This window comes from Bos javanicus, chromosome 29 (genome assembly GCF_032452875.1).
Source record: "Bos javanicus breed banteng chromosome 29, ARS-OSU_banteng_1.0, whole genome shotgun sequence".
Classification (NCBI taxonomy): Eukaryota; Metazoa; Chordata; class Mammalia; order Artiodactyla; family Bovidae; genus Bos; species Bos javanicus.
In genome coordinates, this window is record NC_083896.1 from 36,513,273 (window position 1) to 36,534,116 (window position 20,844).

At 44.1% G+C, this 20,844-nt stretch overlaps 1 protein-coding gene across 2 annotated transcripts in view; it reads right to left on the reverse strand.

Annotated features, from left to right (window-relative positions):
* The window catches only part of PRDM10 (PR/SET domain 10), a 99,808-nt gene that overhangs the window by 5,754 nt on the left and 73,210 nt on the right, over window positions 1-20,844 (reverse strand). Inside the window, exons 12-20 of one of the 2 annotated variants that reach the window (XM_061406467.1) lie at window positions 17,463-17,810; window positions 15,196-15,351; window positions 13,215-13,394; window positions 11,774-11,884; window positions 10,131-10,331; window positions 9,312-9,455; window positions 8,265-8,435; window positions 6,324-6,464; window positions 2,659-2,827 (exon numbers count right to left, since the gene is read on the reverse strand). In XM_061406467.1, coding sequence (XP_061262451.1) covers window positions 2,659-2,827; window positions 6,324-6,464; window positions 8,265-8,435; window positions 9,312-9,455; window positions 10,131-10,331; window positions 11,774-11,884; window positions 13,215-13,394; window positions 15,196-15,351; window positions 17,463-17,810 — 1,621 coding nt within the window. The remainder of the gene's footprint in view (window positions 1-2,658; window positions 2,828-6,323; window positions 6,465-8,264; window positions 8,436-9,311; window positions 9,456-10,130; window positions 10,332-11,773; window positions 11,885-13,214; window positions 13,395-15,195; window positions 15,352-17,462; window positions 17,811-20,844) is intronic. The other variant, XM_061406468.1, reaches the window with a different exon arrangement.

The window sequence follows — 20,844 nt, forward strand, 5'->3', positions numbered from 1 at the left end:
AGCCAAGTATTTAAAGCATCTATCCTGCCGTTCCTGTGCAAATTGTACCCCATAATAACCTGACAGTTAATGTAAAATTGTTTTCATTGTGGACGTTTCCTAGCAATAAGTGTATAAAGGATGATAGAATCAATGGCCTTCCCTAGTGGTCCAGTGGGTAAGACTCTGCTCTCCCAATTCAGGGGGCCCGGGGTCAATCCCTGGTCAGGGAACAAGGTCCCATATGACGCAATTAAAGGATCCCGCGTGCTGCAGCTAAGACCTGGTGCAGCCAAGTACATAAACGTTTATTAAAAAAGAAGAGTGTGATAGCATCAGAACAGCACAACTCTGCAGTGTCTAATGAAATGGCAGGGTAAAGGAAACAGACAAGCGTCATGTGCCTCCTGATGGAGGTATACATCAACAGCTATGCAGTGTTTGGGGGGAAAAGAAATAGAACCTGATCTGATCAAGCCTCTAGATTTAACTGCCCATCAATAGGAAATAAAAGAGACAGAGGAAAGCATCTTAAATGACAGACAATGCAGGGATGTCAACAGCAAAATCCAAAAGGGAACACAAGTGACCCAGTTTCATCAACATGTTAACTGCAACTTGGGAGAAAGAAAAAGAACACATAAACCAAACAAAACTGAACAGACATGATCGATGGCAATGTACGGGCCCTTATTTGGAACCCAATTTGAAAAACCAACTGTTAAAACATTTATGAGACAGTCACAGAAATATGAACCCCGGACATTTGACGGTATTAACCAATTACTGTAATTTATTTTTAGGTGTGATAATGAGACTGGAGTTGTGTTTTTTTGTTTTCACTGCCTTGATTTTAGAGATAGATACTAACATTTATGAATGAAATGATATGGATTATATTATATAGTTGGAGGACTGGGAGAGAATGACAGTGGGTACATATCAAACAAGACCGCCCGAGAGCTGGTAAGTGCTGAAGCTGGATAATTGGTACAGGGAAGTTCATTACTGTTCTGTTTGTGTGTGTGTGTGTGTGTATTTCTGTGTTTATATATATGGTTTTTGGGGGTTTTTCCCCCCGCATTGTGCACCTTGTGTGATCTTAGTTCCCCAACCAGGGATCAAGCTCACACCCTTCACAGTGAAAGCGCCAAGTCCGAACCACTGGACTGCCAGGGAATTCCCTATTTTTGTATATTTTAAACTTTTTTTTTCCAAATAAGAAATTTCAGATTGTTTCACCAGGTTAGAATGCTAGTTCTTACTATGACTACCATGACTGTCGGCATCATTCCACATTCTTCTCACCGGAATGAAACTGAGTGTAAATGTCAGTCTATTTACCAGGATTACTGGGATTCATCATGAGGAGGAGGCCTTTCCTGACACACACTAGGCTCAGCTCTCATTGTGACCACCAGTATTTAAGAGGACAGATTGTAAAGATAACTAAACTGTAGCGTTTGAGCCTGTCTCCACACCAAATCTACATAACACAGCCTAAGATCAATCACAGCAAGATGGTCCAAAAAACAAAATCAGTAGTAAGACAGAGACCAACACAGCCCCTGTTCTCCTAGTTCCTGCTATGGAGCTCTTAACTGTTACTATTCCTGTTTCTTCCATGTCCTTAGTGATAAAGGTCTCATACTTTTCAGCTGACACCCAAAGCTGTTGTCCCCACCAAGATTTCTACTTGTTCTGACCTTTGGCAGCCAGTCCAACTGCTTCTGGTAACACTAACCTCAGGGTTTTGAAATCAGCTACTCATATATCTGTCTCCACCTGATGCGAAGAGCCGACTCACTGGAAAAGACCCTGATGCTGGGAAAGATTGAGGGTAGGAAGAGAAGGGGACGACAGAGGATGAGATGGTTGAATGGCATCACTGACTCAATGGACATGAGTTTGAGCAAATTCCGGGAGTTGGTGATGGACAGGGAAGCCTGATATGCTGCAGTCCATGGGATCGCAAAGAGTCGGACACAACTGAGTGACTGAATAACAGTGAGATAACAGTTTCAGAGCCCAAGACTGTCTGGTGAGGAGGAGCAGCACAGTGTGCTGGTTTAGAGTGTAAACTCTGCACCCAAGCTGCCTGGGCCCCAGTCCTCTGCTTAGTAGCTGTGTTCCTTGGATGAGTTACTCTGTGTCCAAACTGCCTTATCTATAAAATGCAAGTACTGATAACTTATCTAGGAGGCTGCTATGGATAGTAGATGTGATATAGATTCAGTGTAGAATCCTTCCTGGCACACAGTAAGAGTTTAATGAAACTTGGTTAGCGTGATTATTGTGTGGTGTTACGTGTATGAAAGCCAATATTCATCTTTTGTACACACAGAGTCTCGCACAGTGATTGATATTCACACATTCAATAAACATGGCTAGAAGAGATGAATCATGACCTCAAATCCTAAATGCAGCTACTATACTACTTAAACCACCTGCCTACACTTGCTGCAGCAATATTCCTGATTTCTCAGAAAAATGTCATTTCGGGGTGGCCCTGACATCAGACGCTGCCTGAATCGTGAAACTCATCGAAGTACAAGCTCCACAGAATGTAGAAAATGGCTAATGAACCTTTAATCCAGAAAATCGATGATAAAGCCGATGAAATTCCGCCCTGTAGCTGCAGGTTCCCCACCTGCACCCTGGAGTGCCAGCCTTACTTACAGTAGCCACGGAAGGAATTCCAGGTGTTGGGGAGGTACGTGTGCTGGACCGTGGAGCCTTGGGGAGGCTGCTGGAGGGCCTGGCCCTGTGAGGAGCTACCTGCGACGTGGGGGGGGCTGAGCCCCTGCTGAGACTGTTGTGGGGAGGGACTCAGCGGCTGCCCAGCCACCTGGAGAGAAAGAGAGTGGGATGCGTGAACTGTCAACTCGTTGCTGAAGAAAATAAATCATGCTCATGGGAATTGTAACGCTGAATGCAGAACTGTTAAAATAGTAAATTTTACTCTTGACTGCACCATACTGCACGTGGAATCTTAGTTCCCCAACCTGGGATTGAACTCATGCCTCCTGCAGTGGAAGCTCAGAGTCTTAACCACTTGACCGCCAGGGAAGTCCCTAAAATTAGACCTATTTTAAATAAGAACAGAATTAATGAAAAGCAATCATAACTATGAAATCCTAATTACCTTCCAAAGGATGATTATCTACAAGGGTATCCAAAGACTTAATTGTTAGAAAAGTAAATGGATGGAAGTATAATTATCTTCAATGCATAGGTTTTTTAAAAAAACCTAAGAAGCTCCATGACTTTCTTGTGTCACAAAGCTAACCTGTAACACAAACTGAAGTTGAACCCAGAAGTTGGAATCTCCACTTCCGTGCACTAGATACCCCCAAGTTAGTGGAGATAAACACAGGGACCCATTCTGTCTACAGGATAAACCCCCCACCCCCCACCACCACTGTCTGCCACTCAAGCCGTCCACACTTCAGTTCCAAACCACCTTCCTGGCCTTGTTTCCAAGCACAGTTTCCTGTCACTAAGACACCACATCACAATTTATAGACACACCACAATTTCTCATGTCTGTGTCTGTCTCACTCATTCCCCCCATGTCTTCCTCACAATGAGACCATATTCAGATCATACAACCTCCCCCAGTTACCATGTCAAAATCATACCCTCCTCCAAGACCTAACTCAAATACCACTTTTACATGATTTTCCTTGATTCCTTGCTAAGTACCAGAGAAGGCAATGGCACCCTACTCCAGTACTCTTGTCTGGAAAATCCCATGGACGGAGAAGCCTAGTAGTCTGCAGTCCATGGGGTCGCTAAGAGTCGGGCACGACTGAGCGACTTCACTTTCACTTTTCACTTTCATGCATTGGAGAAGGAAATGGCAACCCACTCCAGTATTCTTGCCTGGAGATTCCCAGAGACAAAGGAGCCTAATGGGCTGCTGTCTATGGGGTCACACAGAGTCAGACACGACTGAAGTGACTTAGTAGCTGCTAAGTACCATCTTTCCCTCCACTGAGTTCCCATAACCTAATGACATGTCCACGTCATCCTCAGACACAGGCCCATAACCTAATGACATATCCATGTCATCCTTAGACATGGGCAAGAGGCACCCTGTAGGGATGTTGGCTGGCTCTTCTCACATGAGGCCTCCTGGACCTTGGAAATGGCCCTGTACCCACTTCCAGGACCCACACGTCTCTCCTCTGAGCGTGGCCTCCCGTAGGGGTCCTGTCTCCCACACAGGGCTCCTCTAACTGTATCCATCCATACACGTCTCTCCACTGAGCATGGCCTCCCGTAGGGGTCCTATCTCCCACATGGGACTCCTCTAACTGTATCCATCCACACATGTCTCTCCTCTGAGCGTGGCCTCCTGCAGGGGTCCTGTCTCCCACACAGGGCTCCTCTAACTGTATCCATCCATACATCTCTCCTCTGAGCATGACCTCCCATAGGGGTCCTGTCTCCCACACAGGGCTCCTCTAACTATATCCATCCACACACATTTCTCCTCTGAGCGTGGCCTCCCGTAGGGGTCCTGTCTCCCACACAGGGCTCCTCTAACTGTATTCAGGCACCTGAGACCAATGGGGTGGCCTGGATTGCCACCTGCAGGGGTGTGGATGGAGCTGAGACACATGAGCCGAGGTGTCCACATAGTACAGAGGCCCCATGAGTGCAAGAAGGAGCCTGGGTGAGGAGAAGGGGGCAGCAAGCAGCCCCTGCTTCCCACAGGAAGATAGAATAGCCGGCTTATCCCAACAAGGGACTCTGAGGAGCCCGTCCTGGCCCTCCAGCCTCTGGTTCCTTTGAGAAACTCAGAAGCGTGATGTTAGTGCACCTGAGAAACTCATGGCCCCTTGTGGGAAGAGGCTGCCTGTCTTGGGCTGGGACAAGTCACCAGAAACCTTACACTAGAAGGAGGGGAGGGGCAATTAGACAGCAAGCAGCAGAGGCCCCCTCCCAAAAAAAAAAAAAAAAATAGGAGGGCAGAGAAAGTGCATGTTTATCCTACAGATTTCCATAGCAGTTGGAGCCAGGAAAAGTGGGATACAAAAGAGGAAGCAGTTGGAGACCATAAAAAAGGGCTTCCCTGGTGGCTCAGTGGTAAAGAATGTACCTGCCAAGGCGGGAGACATGGGTTCGATCCCTGGGTTGGGTAGATCCCCTGGAGGAGGGCATGGCAACCCACTACTGGAGAAGCCTATGGACTGAGGAGCCTGATGGGCTACAGTCCATGGGGTCGCAAAGAGTCAGACACAGCTTAGCAACTAAATGACAATGACAGCAATCCTTTTCCTTACTTCCTCCCACCTCTACCTGGCCACTGCCAGTGCCAGCCGTGTGTTTGGCAGAAAAACAGATTTAATTTTTTTTAATTGTTTTTTTTAATTTCATTTTTACTATTTTCCAGTGCACACTATTTTAGTATAACAGCTAATTTTGCACACGTCTGTAAATACTATCCCACTGCATTGTGGATACATTTAATTTTTAATTAGCGCTATCCACCTTATTTAATATCCATGGGTACTTTATGTATATTTTCCAAGGTGATCATTATGAAAGTACCTATGTCAAGCAGGAAGATAGAACATACTTATTTAATGGCTGGTGGGTTTGAGTGAAACCTTTACCCACTCAGGGTGGTGACATGCAGCCTTCATGTGTGCTCTTGTCCTGGCCCCTGTGAATGTCAGGAGAGAGACTGTGGGCATCCTTTATGGTTCAGGTACCTTCCCTTCATGCCCTGTTTGCTTGTGCACACGTGTTACATCCCTACCAGACTCTAAGCTCCTTGAGGGCAAGATCTAGAAAAGTTTCCTGCAAAGAGTAAGAATTTAATAATATTTTGCAAGTGGACGTAGCTCTGCTTTTGGGGAAGGAAATGGCAACCCACTCCAGCGTTCTGCTTTCTCAACGAAGGTCTCTATCACACAAACACAGTAATCCTTCACAATCTCACTGCTCCAAAATTACAGAGACAACCCCTCTCTTGCCGGCCGTCATCCAGCCACCGAGGACAGGAGATCTCCAGGAGATCAGAGGTCAGGCTCCATCCAGACAGGCCAGGCTGAGCATTCAATGGTGTGTCCCTAATGCAGGCATGCTCAGTCACTCAGGGTATCCTGCCGACCCAGAGATGGAACCTGGATCTCCTGCATTGGCAAGTGGATTCTTTACCAATGAGCCACTGGAGGCAAAGATGACTCTTTAAAGGCCCCCCAAATAAAGATATCACTCCCATAGTCAAGGAGACTAGGTCTGAGATAATATCTCTCCACTTTTAGTATATCTCCAGAGTCCCTGAGGCCACACTATCCTGGGACTAGTCCCTGGAGCAGGGGCCAGCATACCTGGGATGTGGACATAGCAGGGGCAGGGGGCTCGGTGACCTGGATGTGCTGCACCTGGATGGCGTGCTGTGTGTAGGTCTGAGGGTCGTGGAGCTGGGCGACATCCACCGTGGACTGCTGGGACTGGTGTGGGGAAGTGGCCTGTGGGAGGAGAAACCCAGACCTATGCTGAGTACAGTTCAGGGAAAGCCTTCCAGAGAGAAAGTGCAGCTGAAACCATGTCCCCCAGAAGAGATGGGACTTCAGAGCCAGAGCTCAGTCCCAAGAGCCCACACTGAAGCCAAGCTGGCAAACTTCAGAGGAAAAGACAGCCTTAAAAATTATGTTTGCTAGCCTAGATATCCATTGGCAGACAAACAGATAAGGAAGTTGTGGTACATATGCACAATGGAAAACTACTCAGCTATAAAAAGGTACACTTTTGAGTCAGTTCTAATGAGTCTATTATATAGAGTGAAGTAAGTCAGAAGGAGAAACACCAATACAGTATATTAACACATATATATGGAATTTAGAAAGATGCTAATAACGATCCTACATGCAAGGCAGCAAAAGAGACATAGATGTAAAGAACAGACTTTGGACTATGTGGGAGAAGGTCAGGGTGGGGTGATTTGAGAGAACAGAATTGAAACATGTATATTACCATATGTAAAGTAGATGACCAGTGCAAGTTCGATGCATGAAGGAGGGCTCTCAAAGCTGGTGCTCTGGGACAACCCAGAGGGATGGGGTGGGGAGGGAGGTGGGAGGGGAGTTCAGGAGAGGGGGACACATGCACACCCATGGCTGATTCATGTCGATGTATGGCAAAAACCATCACAATATTGTAAAGTAATTATATCCCAATTAAAATAAATTAATTTAAAAATGATGCTTACTAACCATGAAACAGTAATGTGATTTAATACTGGAAGGGAAATGAGGGAATATAGCTGAATAAGAAGCTCTCAGGAATCAAAAATCTTTTCCCCTTAAATTTCAATTAAATGTAATGGCCTACCCTTTATCAGCTAAAAGAGATCAAAGTAGAGAAGTTGCTTTTGGTTTGTCACTCTCGATCACTAGAGCAGTGGTTCCTAACCTTATTTGTAGCACAGACATCTGTGAACATGTGGCCAAAGTAGAGACACTTTTTCCAAAATAATGTACATATGTATCACAATTTACAGACAACTTCAGATATTCAAAGATTCTTCCAAAGCCTAAAATTAGTAACACTGATATATATTAAAAAAAAAAAAAACCCTCCTATAAAAAAAATACAGAACAGTGGATGACAACTTCCAATTTCCTGCTTTCATACTAGTTTTAAATCTTCAGAGTCCAGTTTATTTCAAAGCAAAACGTTTGTTCATGTGTGCCTTGAGTACAATTTCTCAGCATAATTAAGTGAAACAATAGTTTGAGGAGGATTTTTCCTTTTAGCTCCTGAATCAGTAAGAATGAGCTACTAATTACCTTGCAGAAGGAACAATTATACCTCACTATTAATAAGGTATTGATACTCAAAATTCACAATTATTCCTTATAAGCTCCCACTGATAGACATCATTCAATGCTCAGGTAGGGGCTGATCAAACAGGCTCCTCAACAAGTAGTCAACCTGGATGCCCAAGGTAAGGGTTCAGAAGAGGCTCACGCTGCCCTGCAGTAGGGCAGGATAATGGTACACACTGCAGCTAGTGTGCTAGCTAGCTGCACATTTTCACTAGTGTCTAGAGAAAATCTCTAGACACTATTGACAGAAATCCCTTACACCACAGAGCCATCAACAGCAGGGGCTGTACAAATGCCTTCGACTCCCAGCTGACAGGCACAGTGATGTAGGGCCTAGCTCCAGCTCTGAGCATAGGGTGCTTTAGGTGACCCCCACTGCTCTACTGACTGACGGCAATTCGGTATTCATGCAGGTAAAGAGAAATAAACGCAGGACAGTACCGGAGCCACCTGCACCACTTGAAGCTGTATGTGCTGAGGCTGCTGCAGGCCGGATGTAGACTGTGACACAGGGATGTACTGGATTCTCTGGTAGTCCCCTTGTGGTGTTCGGTAATCCGTCGTTAAGGTCTGGGACAGCTCTGTCATTGCCTGGGTTAGCAGGTCTGTCGTCTAGAAAAATGACGAGAAGCACGTTGCTAATAACACTGCTGGTTGTAGCTATTTCAGTGCTCTGAAATCCTACAAAATTTGGTTTGTCTTGGGACACTTCCCTGGTCCAGTGTTAAGACTCTGGGTTCCCCATGCAGGGGGCATGGGGTCGATCCCTGGTTGGAGACCTAAGATCCCACATACCTCACAGCTCAATCAAAAAAAAATTTTCTTTGGTTTGTCTTACTGGTGGATCAGGGGACTACAGATAAGTCCTAAGCACAGATAGACAAAAATCCAAAGTTAAGAAGATGTTGGGGGACTTCCTTGGTGGTCAGGTGGCTAGGACTCAGAACTCCCAATGCAGGGGGCCTGAGTTTGATTCCCAGTCAGGGAACAACAGATTCCTCATGCTGCACCTAAGAGTTTACATGTTGCAGCTGAAAGATCCTATGTGTGTTTGGCAGAAATCAACACAACAATGTAAAGCAATTATCCTTCAATTACAAATAAATACATTTAGAACAAGATCCTGTGTGGCACAACTAGGATCTGGTATAGTCAAATAGATAAATAAATATTAAAAAAAGAAGAAGAAGGTGCTGGAAGATGACCTCTCTATCTCGGTCTATCTGTGTCGGGCAGGGGAGTTAGCCCAGAGGTTCTGAGAGTCTTGGGATGAACAGGCAGCATTGAGGATTTCCTGCTGTTCCTTTCACAGACAGCTTTGGAAAGCACCGACTGGGAGACCCAGGCAGAAACATCGTGCCTCGCATAGGACACTGAAGGGTGGTGGGCTACATCTCCAGCCAATTAAACACCAAGAGACACGTGGCCTCGGCCCTGGAGCTGTGACAGGCAGGAAGGACAGGAGAGGTGCTTTCCGCTCACACTTACCACCACGGTCTCTCCAGTGGCACTGTCCGTAGTTAGGACAGCTGGCGTGGCACTGATCACAGCTGTGGTCAGAGGTGTGTGTATGGTGTTGGGGAGCTGGGCGTACTCTGGGTGCTTCTTTCGAATGTGTTGTACCATCTTGGTCTGAAAAATGGCAAAAACCAAGAATAATTACTAGAACTGGTTATTTTCAAGCTTTCCCAAATGCAAACCCTCCAATGGTTCCTAAAGTCTTTCATGTTATGCTTTTTCTTTAAAAAAAAAAAAAAGTCAGAGCAACACTGACTCTACCTGCCTTTCCTGAAGTGGGACAATGGCATGTATGAAAGGGAAAAAAAAGATGTGTGACTCCCCCCACCTCCTCCCCCCGGCCCCCCACCCCCTGCCATGCTATCAGGTAAGGTCAGGATACCTCACAACATGACCTCATCCCACCCATACCTGCAGCAATCGGTGATAAGCCCCCAAGCAAAAGTGACTCGCTTTTCAGGAACCATCATTTAAGTTCTTACATAGTGCTGCTGCAAGCCTGAGCATTTAAACCACGAGCACAGGATATTCAAATCTGAGACCCTCCTCGGACCAACGGAAAAGGAAACCATTAGAGTGCTTGGGCTCTCAGATGGTGCTAATTCTGGAGACAGTCCTTCCACATTCTCTTCCCGTTCTGTACTGTGGTCCCTGATCACAGAAAACAGTTCCTCTAGCCCCCCACCAATGCAGAAGAAGCCATCACAGCACCTGGCCGAGAAGCTGTCTTAAGTCATGTTTCCCTAAGCCGGGACCTTGGTTCCCAGGCAGTCCGAGCCTTCCACGTACCTTGCTGCTGTACTGCTTGGAGCAGTGAGGGCAGCAGACGGGCGGGGTGGCTATGGTGCCTGTGAGCTGGGTGTGGGTGCTCAGCATAGGGTCTGGTTCTCCGGGGCCCGCGGGTCGAAGTTTCCGAATGCTTGGTGGAAGCTCGGCTCCGGGATGGTTCTTCAGAATATGGGCTTTTCGCTTGCTGGCACTTTTGTAAACCTGAAAATTCAAAAGTTTTGCCGTGAGAGCAGTATATAGTTCTGCTGTCTTGCTTAAAGTAAACCAACAATTTCACAAGGAAATGAGAAAGAGCATTCATATAGCCCAAAATAAAATACATTAACAGACATATTGAAGGATAATGAGGATATAACATACATTAGAATAACATAAGAACATAAATGGGGCTTCCCAGGTGGCTCAGTGGTAAAAGAATCCACCTGTCAATGCAGGAGACGTGGGTTCGATCCCTGGGTCAGGAATATCCCCTGGAGGAGGAAATGGCAACCCACTCCAGTATTCTTGCCTGGAGAATCCCATGGACAGAGGAGACGGGTGGGCTACAGTCCATGGGGTTGTAAAGAGTTGGACATGACTGAGCAACTGAGCACAGCATGCAGGGCAAGAACATAACAGATATGTGAGGCATCTTCCTTGAAGTTATGCATCTAAGACAGAAATAGTAAAAATATCTATACCTTTATCTGAAGTTTAAGAGGTGGATATATAGTCATAGAAAGAACTGCTTCTAAGGCCAGCTCACCCTTTCAACTTTCTGAGAAAGCTCTCTTGTGATGTATGTAGTTGGCTCATACGCCAAAGAATCTTCCAAAACAGCAAGTCTAATAGCAACTAGAACCCACAGTGGTGAATCTGTGCTTTAAAAATGTTTCTTGCTTTTAAGTTGACACTACTTATGTATAGCTTATACCCTATACAGCTGACATTGGATAGGGAACAATGTTGCAATGAAACAATAAATGTATATTCTATTCCTATCTTCTTCCAAACTACTAAAAGTCAAGAATGTACAAGTTGAGTATTACACCACAAAACTTCTTCACATCCTACTCAATCTTCTAGAAACCCAAAATCCACTGTAGGATGATACGCACTCTCATTTTAGAGCTTATGAATTTAAAACCAATTCATAAACCAAGCTCTTGGCAATAAGCCTCTTCTTCTATAGCAATAATAATAATAATAATAACCACAAAAGGAAGAAACAACAAGAAAAACAAAGTCAACTAATTTTTAAGAAAAAAATTTTGGCTTAAAATGAGGGTGCCCTTCTAGTCCTTCCTTGTCTAAATGGAAAACTGCTGAGACAGAGAACCATCTGTCAAGAGAAACCGCGAGATCCTGGTATGTATTTATGTGTGTGTGTGCTCAGTTGCTCAGTTGTGTCCGACTCTGTGCAACCCCATAAACTAGCCCTCCAGGCTCCTCTGTCCATGGGATTCTCCAGGCAAGAACACTGGAGTGGGCTGCTATTTCCTTCTCCAGGGCTCTTCCCACCCCAGGGACCGAACCCATGATCGACGACAGGCGGACTCTACTGTTGAGCCATGTGGGAAGCCCAGCGTGAGTTTATACACGCAGACAAGCCAGCCCTGAGAGGAGCTCCCGCAAAGGTCCTCCTGTGGACGGTTGCCCTTTACCTTATCACAATACTGGCAGAAGTAGTCACGGTTGGGCTTTATGATGGGCAGAGTTAACTCTGGCACCTCTTCTATCTTCATGTCTGGGTGCCTCTTTGATAAGTGATTTACCTAAAAGGAAAAAAAGCAAATGAGAAAAAGAGATCCCATTACAAGCACTGAACAAACACCTCTGATATCAACTGCTGGAAGTTAAAGTTCTCTGAAGCAATGTCCCAGAACGTAAGGCATTCAGCCAGAGCCAGCATGGCCAGGTCCCTCTGAGACCAAAGCATTAACAGGAGTTAACGGTAATTCAGCAAATTACTGAAGGTGAATTGGGTTGCTGTGGATTCCACTAACAGCCTTTGACTAAAAGAAAAGGAAAATTACACTAGCAGGAATTTCTTTAGTGAATTCTACTGACAGAAGCCTGTCTCTCATTGCTTAGGGCCCTAACCTTACTGAGGATATTGAATAGAATGCAAAGGTTCTGCTTTATAAGTAATGGTCTCCGAAAGAGAAATATCAGAAGTATCATATGATATCTCTCATATGTAGAATCCATAAAGAAATGATTCAAATGAACTTATTTACAAAACAGAAACAGACTCACTGACTTAGAGAACAAATTTACAGTCACCAGAGGGGAAGAATGGGGGGAAGGGGTAGTCAAGAGAGTTTGGGATGGACGCGTACACACCACTATATTTAAAATGGATGACCAAGAAGGACCTGTTGTAGAGCACAGGGAACTCTGCTCAATGTTATGTGGCAGCCTACATGGGAGGGGAGTTTGGGGGAGAATGGATAAATGTATATGTATATAGCTGAATCCCTTTGCTGTCCACCTGAAACTCTCACAACACTGTTAATCAACTATACCCAAATATAAAATTGAAAAGTTAAAAAAAATTAAATAACAGTCTCCGACTTTACTGGCAGGTCCTGGCAGAAATACATGTTGCAAAAACTGTCATCAGGGCAAAATGAACTGAGAACCAGCTCTCCTGGTGTCTCTGCTAAGCTGGTCCCCATGCCCTGCCTAGATGGAAAGTCCCGTCTACTGTTGTGTCATATCTGGGACAATCAGAGTGGGCGGCTGGGGGAGAAGACCCCACCAGAAAGGCTGGTTCAGGAACACAGAAGAGAACAGGGAGGGGGCGAGGACTCCACCAGAAGAAAGGCTGGTTCAGGAACACAGAAGAGAAGAGAAAAAGAAAACACACAGCAAAGACTGAGCATGGCAAACAAAGCAAAACCAGCGAGGAAAAGTGATCACAAAGACCTCTTCTAAGAAACACCAGAAATGAAGCATGGCAAGGCGGGGCAAGGGAGCCTGGGAAGGAGAGGAGCCCCATGCTGGGAACTGTTTGTCTCCCCACCATGCCCAGCCAGTGAGGAAAGCCGGTGACAGGCTGAGTACAGAACTCTGTTTAGGTGTAGGGCGGTGGACACTGACCAGCATGCCCCGCCTCCGGAAGCCCATCATGCAGAGGCGGCACTTGAACGTGAAACTGTCGTAGTCGGTGGACGTGATGCGGGGCTTGAATGTCTTGGAGCGGCTGCTGCGGTCGGCTTTCTTGGCCTCCCTCTCAGGATTGTGCATCCTTTGCATGTGCTCCCGGAGTTTGTCTTTCCGCTGTTTGCAGAGAATTTTTGAGAAGGCAGCAGGTGGGGGAGGGGATAGAAAAATTTTAATTGAAGGGATTAAAAAAAAAAAACCAGTACAAGTTAGCAATAACGGAACACACCGGGCTGCTCCAAGTTGCTAGAAGGTACAAGGACACAGCAACACTGTCTGGGAATCATTCCGTTCACCAGGGAGTAAGTGCATTGCAATGAGCTGGGCTTTAAAATAACCATTCAGTTTGAAAGCTACACACTGACTTCTGAGAAGAAAGACTTGGCATTTATGTAGAAGCAATCAAAGGGCACGTGGAATAAATTTGGTATTAAGAACTATAAGATAAATTGATCGTGAATGGTAGGTGATACTGGATTTACAAAGCCATGTATGTACTCAATTCCCACATTTTTTTTTTTTTAAACAATTCCCACATGTTTTCACACACATCATGGCATTCCTCTAAACCCCGAGTGAATTTAAGTGTTTTTCACCATACGGATTTAGAAGTGTGTAAGCACTTATACTACCCGCTATGGACGGGGTAGACGATCACAGGTCAAAGTCACAGCTTTTAGTCTGATGATCTGATTGAGGGATACAGGTTGATATGAGTCCACAGACAGAAAATTAGGCAGAGCCCATCCTGAATAAAAACAAACTCCAAAAATGCCAGCTCCCTTATCCAGTGAGGCTCTGCTCTCAGACATATAATTACACTGTTATTGGTCTTATAAAGACTTTGAACCTTCCTACCAGACCAGTTCTTTCCACATTTTGGCTCGAGGATGTTTCTGTAACACCCTTCATTTTTCAGCACAATTTAAGTAACAAACATTTCTTGAATGCCCACTGTGCTAAGTTCAGAGGTATATGGCCAGGCAGCCCCACCAACTTCCACATTCTACACAGGACTCCTTTTCCAAGTCAGTTTTCCCCTCCTGAATCCATTTCTGACTCTTTTCTAGTTTCTATGACAAGATGACCTACACTCATATTCTGCAGAGTATCTTTCAGTGACATTTTTGCCAAAACATCTGGCTTCCCAAGGAAGCTTGTTTTACCATTTTCACAATTACTTGTTTAACTCTTATCTCTGAGTCTCCTGTGGGGTTTTCCTTTGCTTTCTTCTAAATTTCAGGCATGTTCTTATACTTATTATCTTTTATCTTAATCCCAGAAGTCATTAACATTCCCCAAAGGAGCCTAACCCTCTCAACATGCCATACACTTCCCACTTCCACTGGATGACGTCCTGATGACCTAGGGCTCAATTATCAGACTCTTACACTTCATAAATGCTCAAGAAAAAAATCTCTTGATTCGATGGGTAAATATATTGTCCTCTTAGGAATTCCTTGATAGCAGTTTAGTTCTATTCATTATACACTTGGATTCTTGTAGGAGATGCATTATTACCCTATTTGGAGATATGAATTAATTATTTGGGGAAATTACAGTGAGTTTTCTCTTTAATTTTAGGGTTTCCCTGGTGGTTCAGTTGGTAAAGAATCTGCCTGCGATGTAGGAGAACTGGGTTAGATCCCTGGGCTGGAAAGATCCCTGGAGAAGGAAATGGCAACCCACTCTGGTATTCTTGCCTGGAAAATCCCATGGACAGAGGAGACTGCCGGGCTACAGTCCATGGGGTCACAAAGAGTCGGACATGACTGAGCAACTATCACTTTCAAATCAAACAAGAGACACAAATTACACCTCAAGCCTGTGCTGTGAGCACAGGTGATACACCCTCAAAATGAGCAGGCATGACAATTTCAATGGCCCGAGACCACGCAGACTGCCCGCTGGTTCCCACCTTAAACTGCTTCCCACACGTGGAGCACAGGAAGTCCTTGCGGTCCGAGTGCCGGAGCATATGCAGACGCAGCTTGTCCGGACGGCAGAAGGCCTTGTCGCACTCTGTACACTGGTAGATCTTTTCTGAGTGGAAGCTGCGCACATGCTTCTTCACCTGGCAGAGAAGACACAGAAAATCAGGGAAAATGACAGGAGGCAGCTCGCCAACACTAGAGGGAGCCAAATGCATTGCCTTGGATTCTCATCAGCCTGGCCTGGGAGCCAATCGGGTGTGACTGATAACTGGCCTTAGTAACAGCCTCCTTTTCATGGTGGCCAGAAAACCTTACCAGCCTGGACCTCCCAGGACTTGAGAGGAGGAAGAAAATGCTTGCTTAGTCCAAGCCCTGATCACATGGGCCATGTTTGTCTCTCTCCCTCTTTAAAAAAAAATAAAAAGATTAAAAGTAAGAGTTCCTTTGGATTTAAATGAATCTTGGCAAAAATTAAATATAAGAAGACGGAAAATTATTCTTCCTCACTTTTTGCTGCTTCCAATATGGATACAAACAATTTAGCCCCTTGCAGTAATAGGTCCCTTTACACCCTTCTATAAAAATCAGGTTCTGAAGAATTAAAGACGTGTGCACGTGTGTTCTCTCGGTCGTGTTCAACTTTGGAACCCACCAGGCTCCTCTGTCCATGGATTTTCCCTGGCAGGAATACTGGAATGGGTTGCCATTTCCTCCTCCAAGGGAGTCTCTTGCATCTCCTGCATTGGCAGGTGGGTTCTTTACCACTGAAGACATGAACTCAATGATACAAAACACATTACCCATTTCTGAGGACAATACAACACTAGCATCCTTTCCTCTTACTTGAGACTTATTCCCTGTACTTTCAGATAACTTAAATAAAAGAATATGGCCTCTGAAGTCTCTCAGTCATAAATATCCAGTGAAGAAGAGTTATGTATGGGACCTAGGTATTGAGCTATCAAACCATTCCTATAAGACTTGTCCTTTATTATTTTTGGAGTCTCTTTTGCCATTAAATTCTGCCCTAATGCAACTTTTCATGGCTAAAAAATAAAAATTAAAAAAAAATTTTAAGAAGAAACTTACCTAATTGTGTAAAGTGAGAAAATTACCAAGACTCTCAATACTAGAACTATGATTAAATCTCAGTTTTCTTTTGGTAATTTAAAAAACAGAGAAGGGGGATGTTTTTATTATTGAACACAAGTCTCCCGCATTGCTGCTGCTGCTGCTGCTAAGTCGCTTCAGTCATGTCCGACTCTGTGAGACCCCATAGACAGCAGCCCACCAGGCTCCCCCATCCCTGCGATTCTCCAGGCAAGAACACTGGAGTGGGTTGCTATTTCCTTCTCCAGTTCATGAAAGTGAAAAAATAAAGTGAAGTCGCTCGGTCATGTCCCGACTCCTAGTGACCCCATGGACTGCAGCCCACCAGGCCCCTCCGTCCATGGGATTTTCCAGGCAAGCTCCCGCATTACAGGTGGATTCTTTGCCATCTGAGCCACCAGGGAAACTCATTAGATATTTAGACTTACTTATTCATTCACTAGCATATAACACTATTATCACTTGAAGTCCAGATGAAATCATGAATATTCTGGAATTTATCCTCACCCCATTTGGCTCCAGAATATAACACAGGGGAGGAGTTCAGTGTTTAAAACCAAAGTATACTGGGACTTCCCTTGTGGTCCAATGGTTAGGAGTCCACACTTCAAAAGCAGGGGGCACAGGTTTAATCCAGGATTGGGAGCTAAGATCCCACATGCTGTACAATATGGTCTCCCCCAAAAAATCTGTATGTTATATACCAACTTATTCTTTCATTTCCTTCCAAAATGCACCACCTTAGTAGCTTAAGACAGGAAACCACAGTAATGGGGGAAAATATTTCCAGGCAGGAAATAGGAGTCTGTCTTCTACAGCTGCTACGTATTTTATAAGTAGTGAGTATTGGCAAGGATGAAGAAAGACTTTTTTAAAAATAATAACCAGATCTGATTATTTATTTCAAACTGTAATATAACTTAAATGTTTAAATGTCAATGTCTTATTTCGACAATTAAGGGTCACAATCATCCTCTGCTTATCAAAAGCAGTTTGAAGAGACATCATTCTCCAACTATGAAGTTGCTGTCAAGAAGGGGGATGAAAGATACAGATAACGGGCCATCTCAATTTTCCAAAAACCGCTGTTTTTCTTTCCTAAAAACGGCAGTACTCGGGCATCTCGGCAGTTGGTACTCACCTGGATAAAATCTGGGAACCGTTTCTTACAAGTTGGGCAGCTGAAGTAGCCATCATTGATATGAATGGCCACGTGATCTTTCAACAAATCAAGGCGGTCAAAGGATTCTGGGCAAAAAATGCAAGAGTAAGTCTTCTGGTCCGAGTGGAGCTTCATGTGGCTCTCCAAGGATGCACTGCTGATGAAGCCCTTGTTACAGAGGTCACAGGTCAACGGGCAGTTCCCCTCCCGCCCATGGAAGCGCACGTGTTGGTCCAGTTTGTCCTTCTCTCGGAAGGCCTTCCCGCAATGCAAGCATTTAAAAGGCCGGAAAGACTTCCGAATGAACAGATGCTGCAGAGCTGCATTCTGAAAGACACACACAAGTGGGATTACTTAGTGAGTAGGCCAAACGTGCAAGCAGCTCACACATTTATAGGAAGAGAGGACGATCTCAGCAATCACAGACTTTCCACAGAAATTAAACTAGGATACACTGTTGAAAGAAGATTTTTTTCTGGTAGAGACCTTAAAAATGAAGCCATCTTCAAAGAAGTTGATCTTGAAAAGACAGACTTTGGGTTTTGTTTTATGCCTACGTGTGTGTGCTTTCTTCTGAAAGGATCTACGTCACGTTCAAAAAATAAGAGTTGTACAATAGAAAAAATCCCAGAGTCAAGTAGAATAAAAATTGAAGATTTGGAAGAAATGACTTGGGGGGAGTGACGCATGCATGATGAGGTGGGAGCAAGTCAGCCAAATGTTACTTGTTGAAGTCCTTGAGCCAAAGAATTTGAAGCTTGATTAAGACATTTAGCAAAACTAAAGATAATAAAAAGAACTGAAGCGTAGCAGGGGCTGGAGGAAGGAGCCAGTGGACATGGGATTTCTTTTGAGGATGATGAAAATGTTCCGGGACTGGTGGCGATGGTTGTACCACTTTAGGAATATTCTAAAAACACAAAGAGTGAATTTGATAGTACATGAATTGCATATCAATTTATGAAAAAGAACTGAAAGAGAACAAAGATACAGATTTACATGGACGTGTTTGCTGCTGAGATAAGACATATAAGCACACATCCTAAATGGAATATGTGCCTTAATTATGTCCTACTTAAGAAATGCTCTTCAGTGTAGCTGGTTAGTGCCACTGGTTAGAATTCCTCGCTAACTGGGTTAAATTTATTGCTCTGTTCCCTGTCTAGACCAGTCAATTCTGCTCTTTTTCTTTTTCTCGGTTACAGATTGCACGTCTAATGCTGATTAGCCATCTTGTGAGTTCACGCAATTGTTATAAGGAATCCAAGTGAGAGAATATGGATGCTTAGTACAAATTCATCACTACCACTGGGAAAACACTGTCTTCTCTACTAACAGCAAATCAACAGACTCATCTTTCACACAGAATACAGATTCAATATTTCAGTTCTACTATAATGAAGACTCATTCATAAATTCCTCAAAACACCGGGAGGAAAGCTCTAGACAACAATGAGGGAAGAAAATAATTTCTCAAAAAATATATCTGTGAATGGGTATGCTTATGGCTCATATTGCAGTGGTCATATTGCAGCCATAAGCCATTGCTTATGGCTCATATTGCAATGCAGGAGACATGGGTTTGGTCCCTGGGTTGGGAAGATTCCTTGGAGAAAAGAATGGCTACCCACTCCAGTATTCTTGCCTGGGAAATCCCATGGACAGAAGAGCCTGGTGGGCTACAGTCCATGGAGTCTCAAAGAGACGGATACAACTGAGTGACTAACACTTTCACTTTCATGCTTGGGTAACTATAAGAGAATAATAATTAAAGGATTAATGAAGAGCTTAAAGCATTATTTGTGCAATGGAAAATAGTATAATGAACAATGTTGAAACTCTTAAATTTCAAATTACTTATAAGTAGCAACTTCTAAATTTATTGTGAAATAATCTCTTGGGGGAAAGCAAAATAATTATTGTCAATTTTTTAATTTATTATTACTGTCAAGAATTTTGAACATAGCTCCTATGTAACAGGAAACAACTTTCTCAAGGCTTCTCTAAAAAGGCTGGGAGAGACATTTTACCTACTCATTTATTGAATAAATATTTAGCAATTCTGTCGTCTTCCCAAGCTGACTGGTTGCATCATATTTTATTCTGCTTTGAATCTAGATCTCTTTAAAAAGCTGAGTTCATAGAAAGTGTCAGTAAAAGTCTGAATTAATGAAATGTATCTCATGTGAAAAATCAAAAAGAATGATTTCCAGATCTTTTCTGCAGCATCTGAAGAGGTTGTAAACAAAAAACCTTTTTGAAATCAGCCAGAGAGCTCTCTTTCACTTCATTATACAGCTTAGCAGTCACCTAATCTTGCTACTCTATCTGGAAAGATACTTATTTTACATAAAAGCTCTCACTATTCTGGCTACTTTCCAGACTTTAAATATTACAAATGAACAAATGCTATCATGAGGTTCAGAGGTTCAAGGTACAGGGTGAAGGAAATCTAATCATCATTTCTTTTGCCCAGGTTCAGCAATGTTTCCAAGGGCAGACAGTGCACAGCAACTGATCTTGGTCCCTCAGGGGTTCCACTTCCCCTTGGACGCCAAATCTGGATCGCAGTTTTATTTTGGTTCATTACGCTTATAAGACTCCTGTCATCTCTGTTTAGTGTGAGTGTCCTCAGACACTGGATCTAAACCCAGCAGCAGCTCCACTTCCTTAGCTCTGTGGACAAACCTTGTCTTGACCGTCTTTGTGACTTCCATGGAGCCCTGGACGCTGTCTACATACAGGAACCGGATTGCATCTGTGATCAAATAATCCTCCTGGGGCCCCTTCATGACAAGGCAGTGGAAGTACTGAAACTGCCCGCTCCCTCTCCCCACTTAGAGGCCATCTCTACCATACCTCCTGCACTGCAGAGCTGCGATTGGTACATTTTTTCTAGAAGCAATAATGAGAAAGGGCAGAGGCAGCAAAGATGAATCCCAGAGTTGCCGTTGGCCAACAACTCTGTGCTGGATGGAACATAAGTTGCCAAAATGGTAGAGATGCTAAAACCTGTGACGAGGGATTCTACTCACATTGAAGTGAGTCCTGAGATAACAGATTCTGTGCAGACAAAACCCATAAAATGTTTCTAAAGTCTGATATGAATAGCGAAAGGAACCTAAATTATTGACCAATTTTCATGTTATTTTGACCCTGATACGAAAAGGAAATCAATCATGTTTGTTTGCTTTAAAAAAAAAAAAGAACAACAACTTTCCTCTGGTCTATTTTCTGCCTGGTTTTCAGAACCTCTGTTGGGCTAGTCCTGCCCAGTATCTCACTCTCCACTCTCCTCCAGCTGGCCCCCGTGCTCGGGTCAGACCAACGTGCACAGTGCCCACAACCACACCAAGCACAT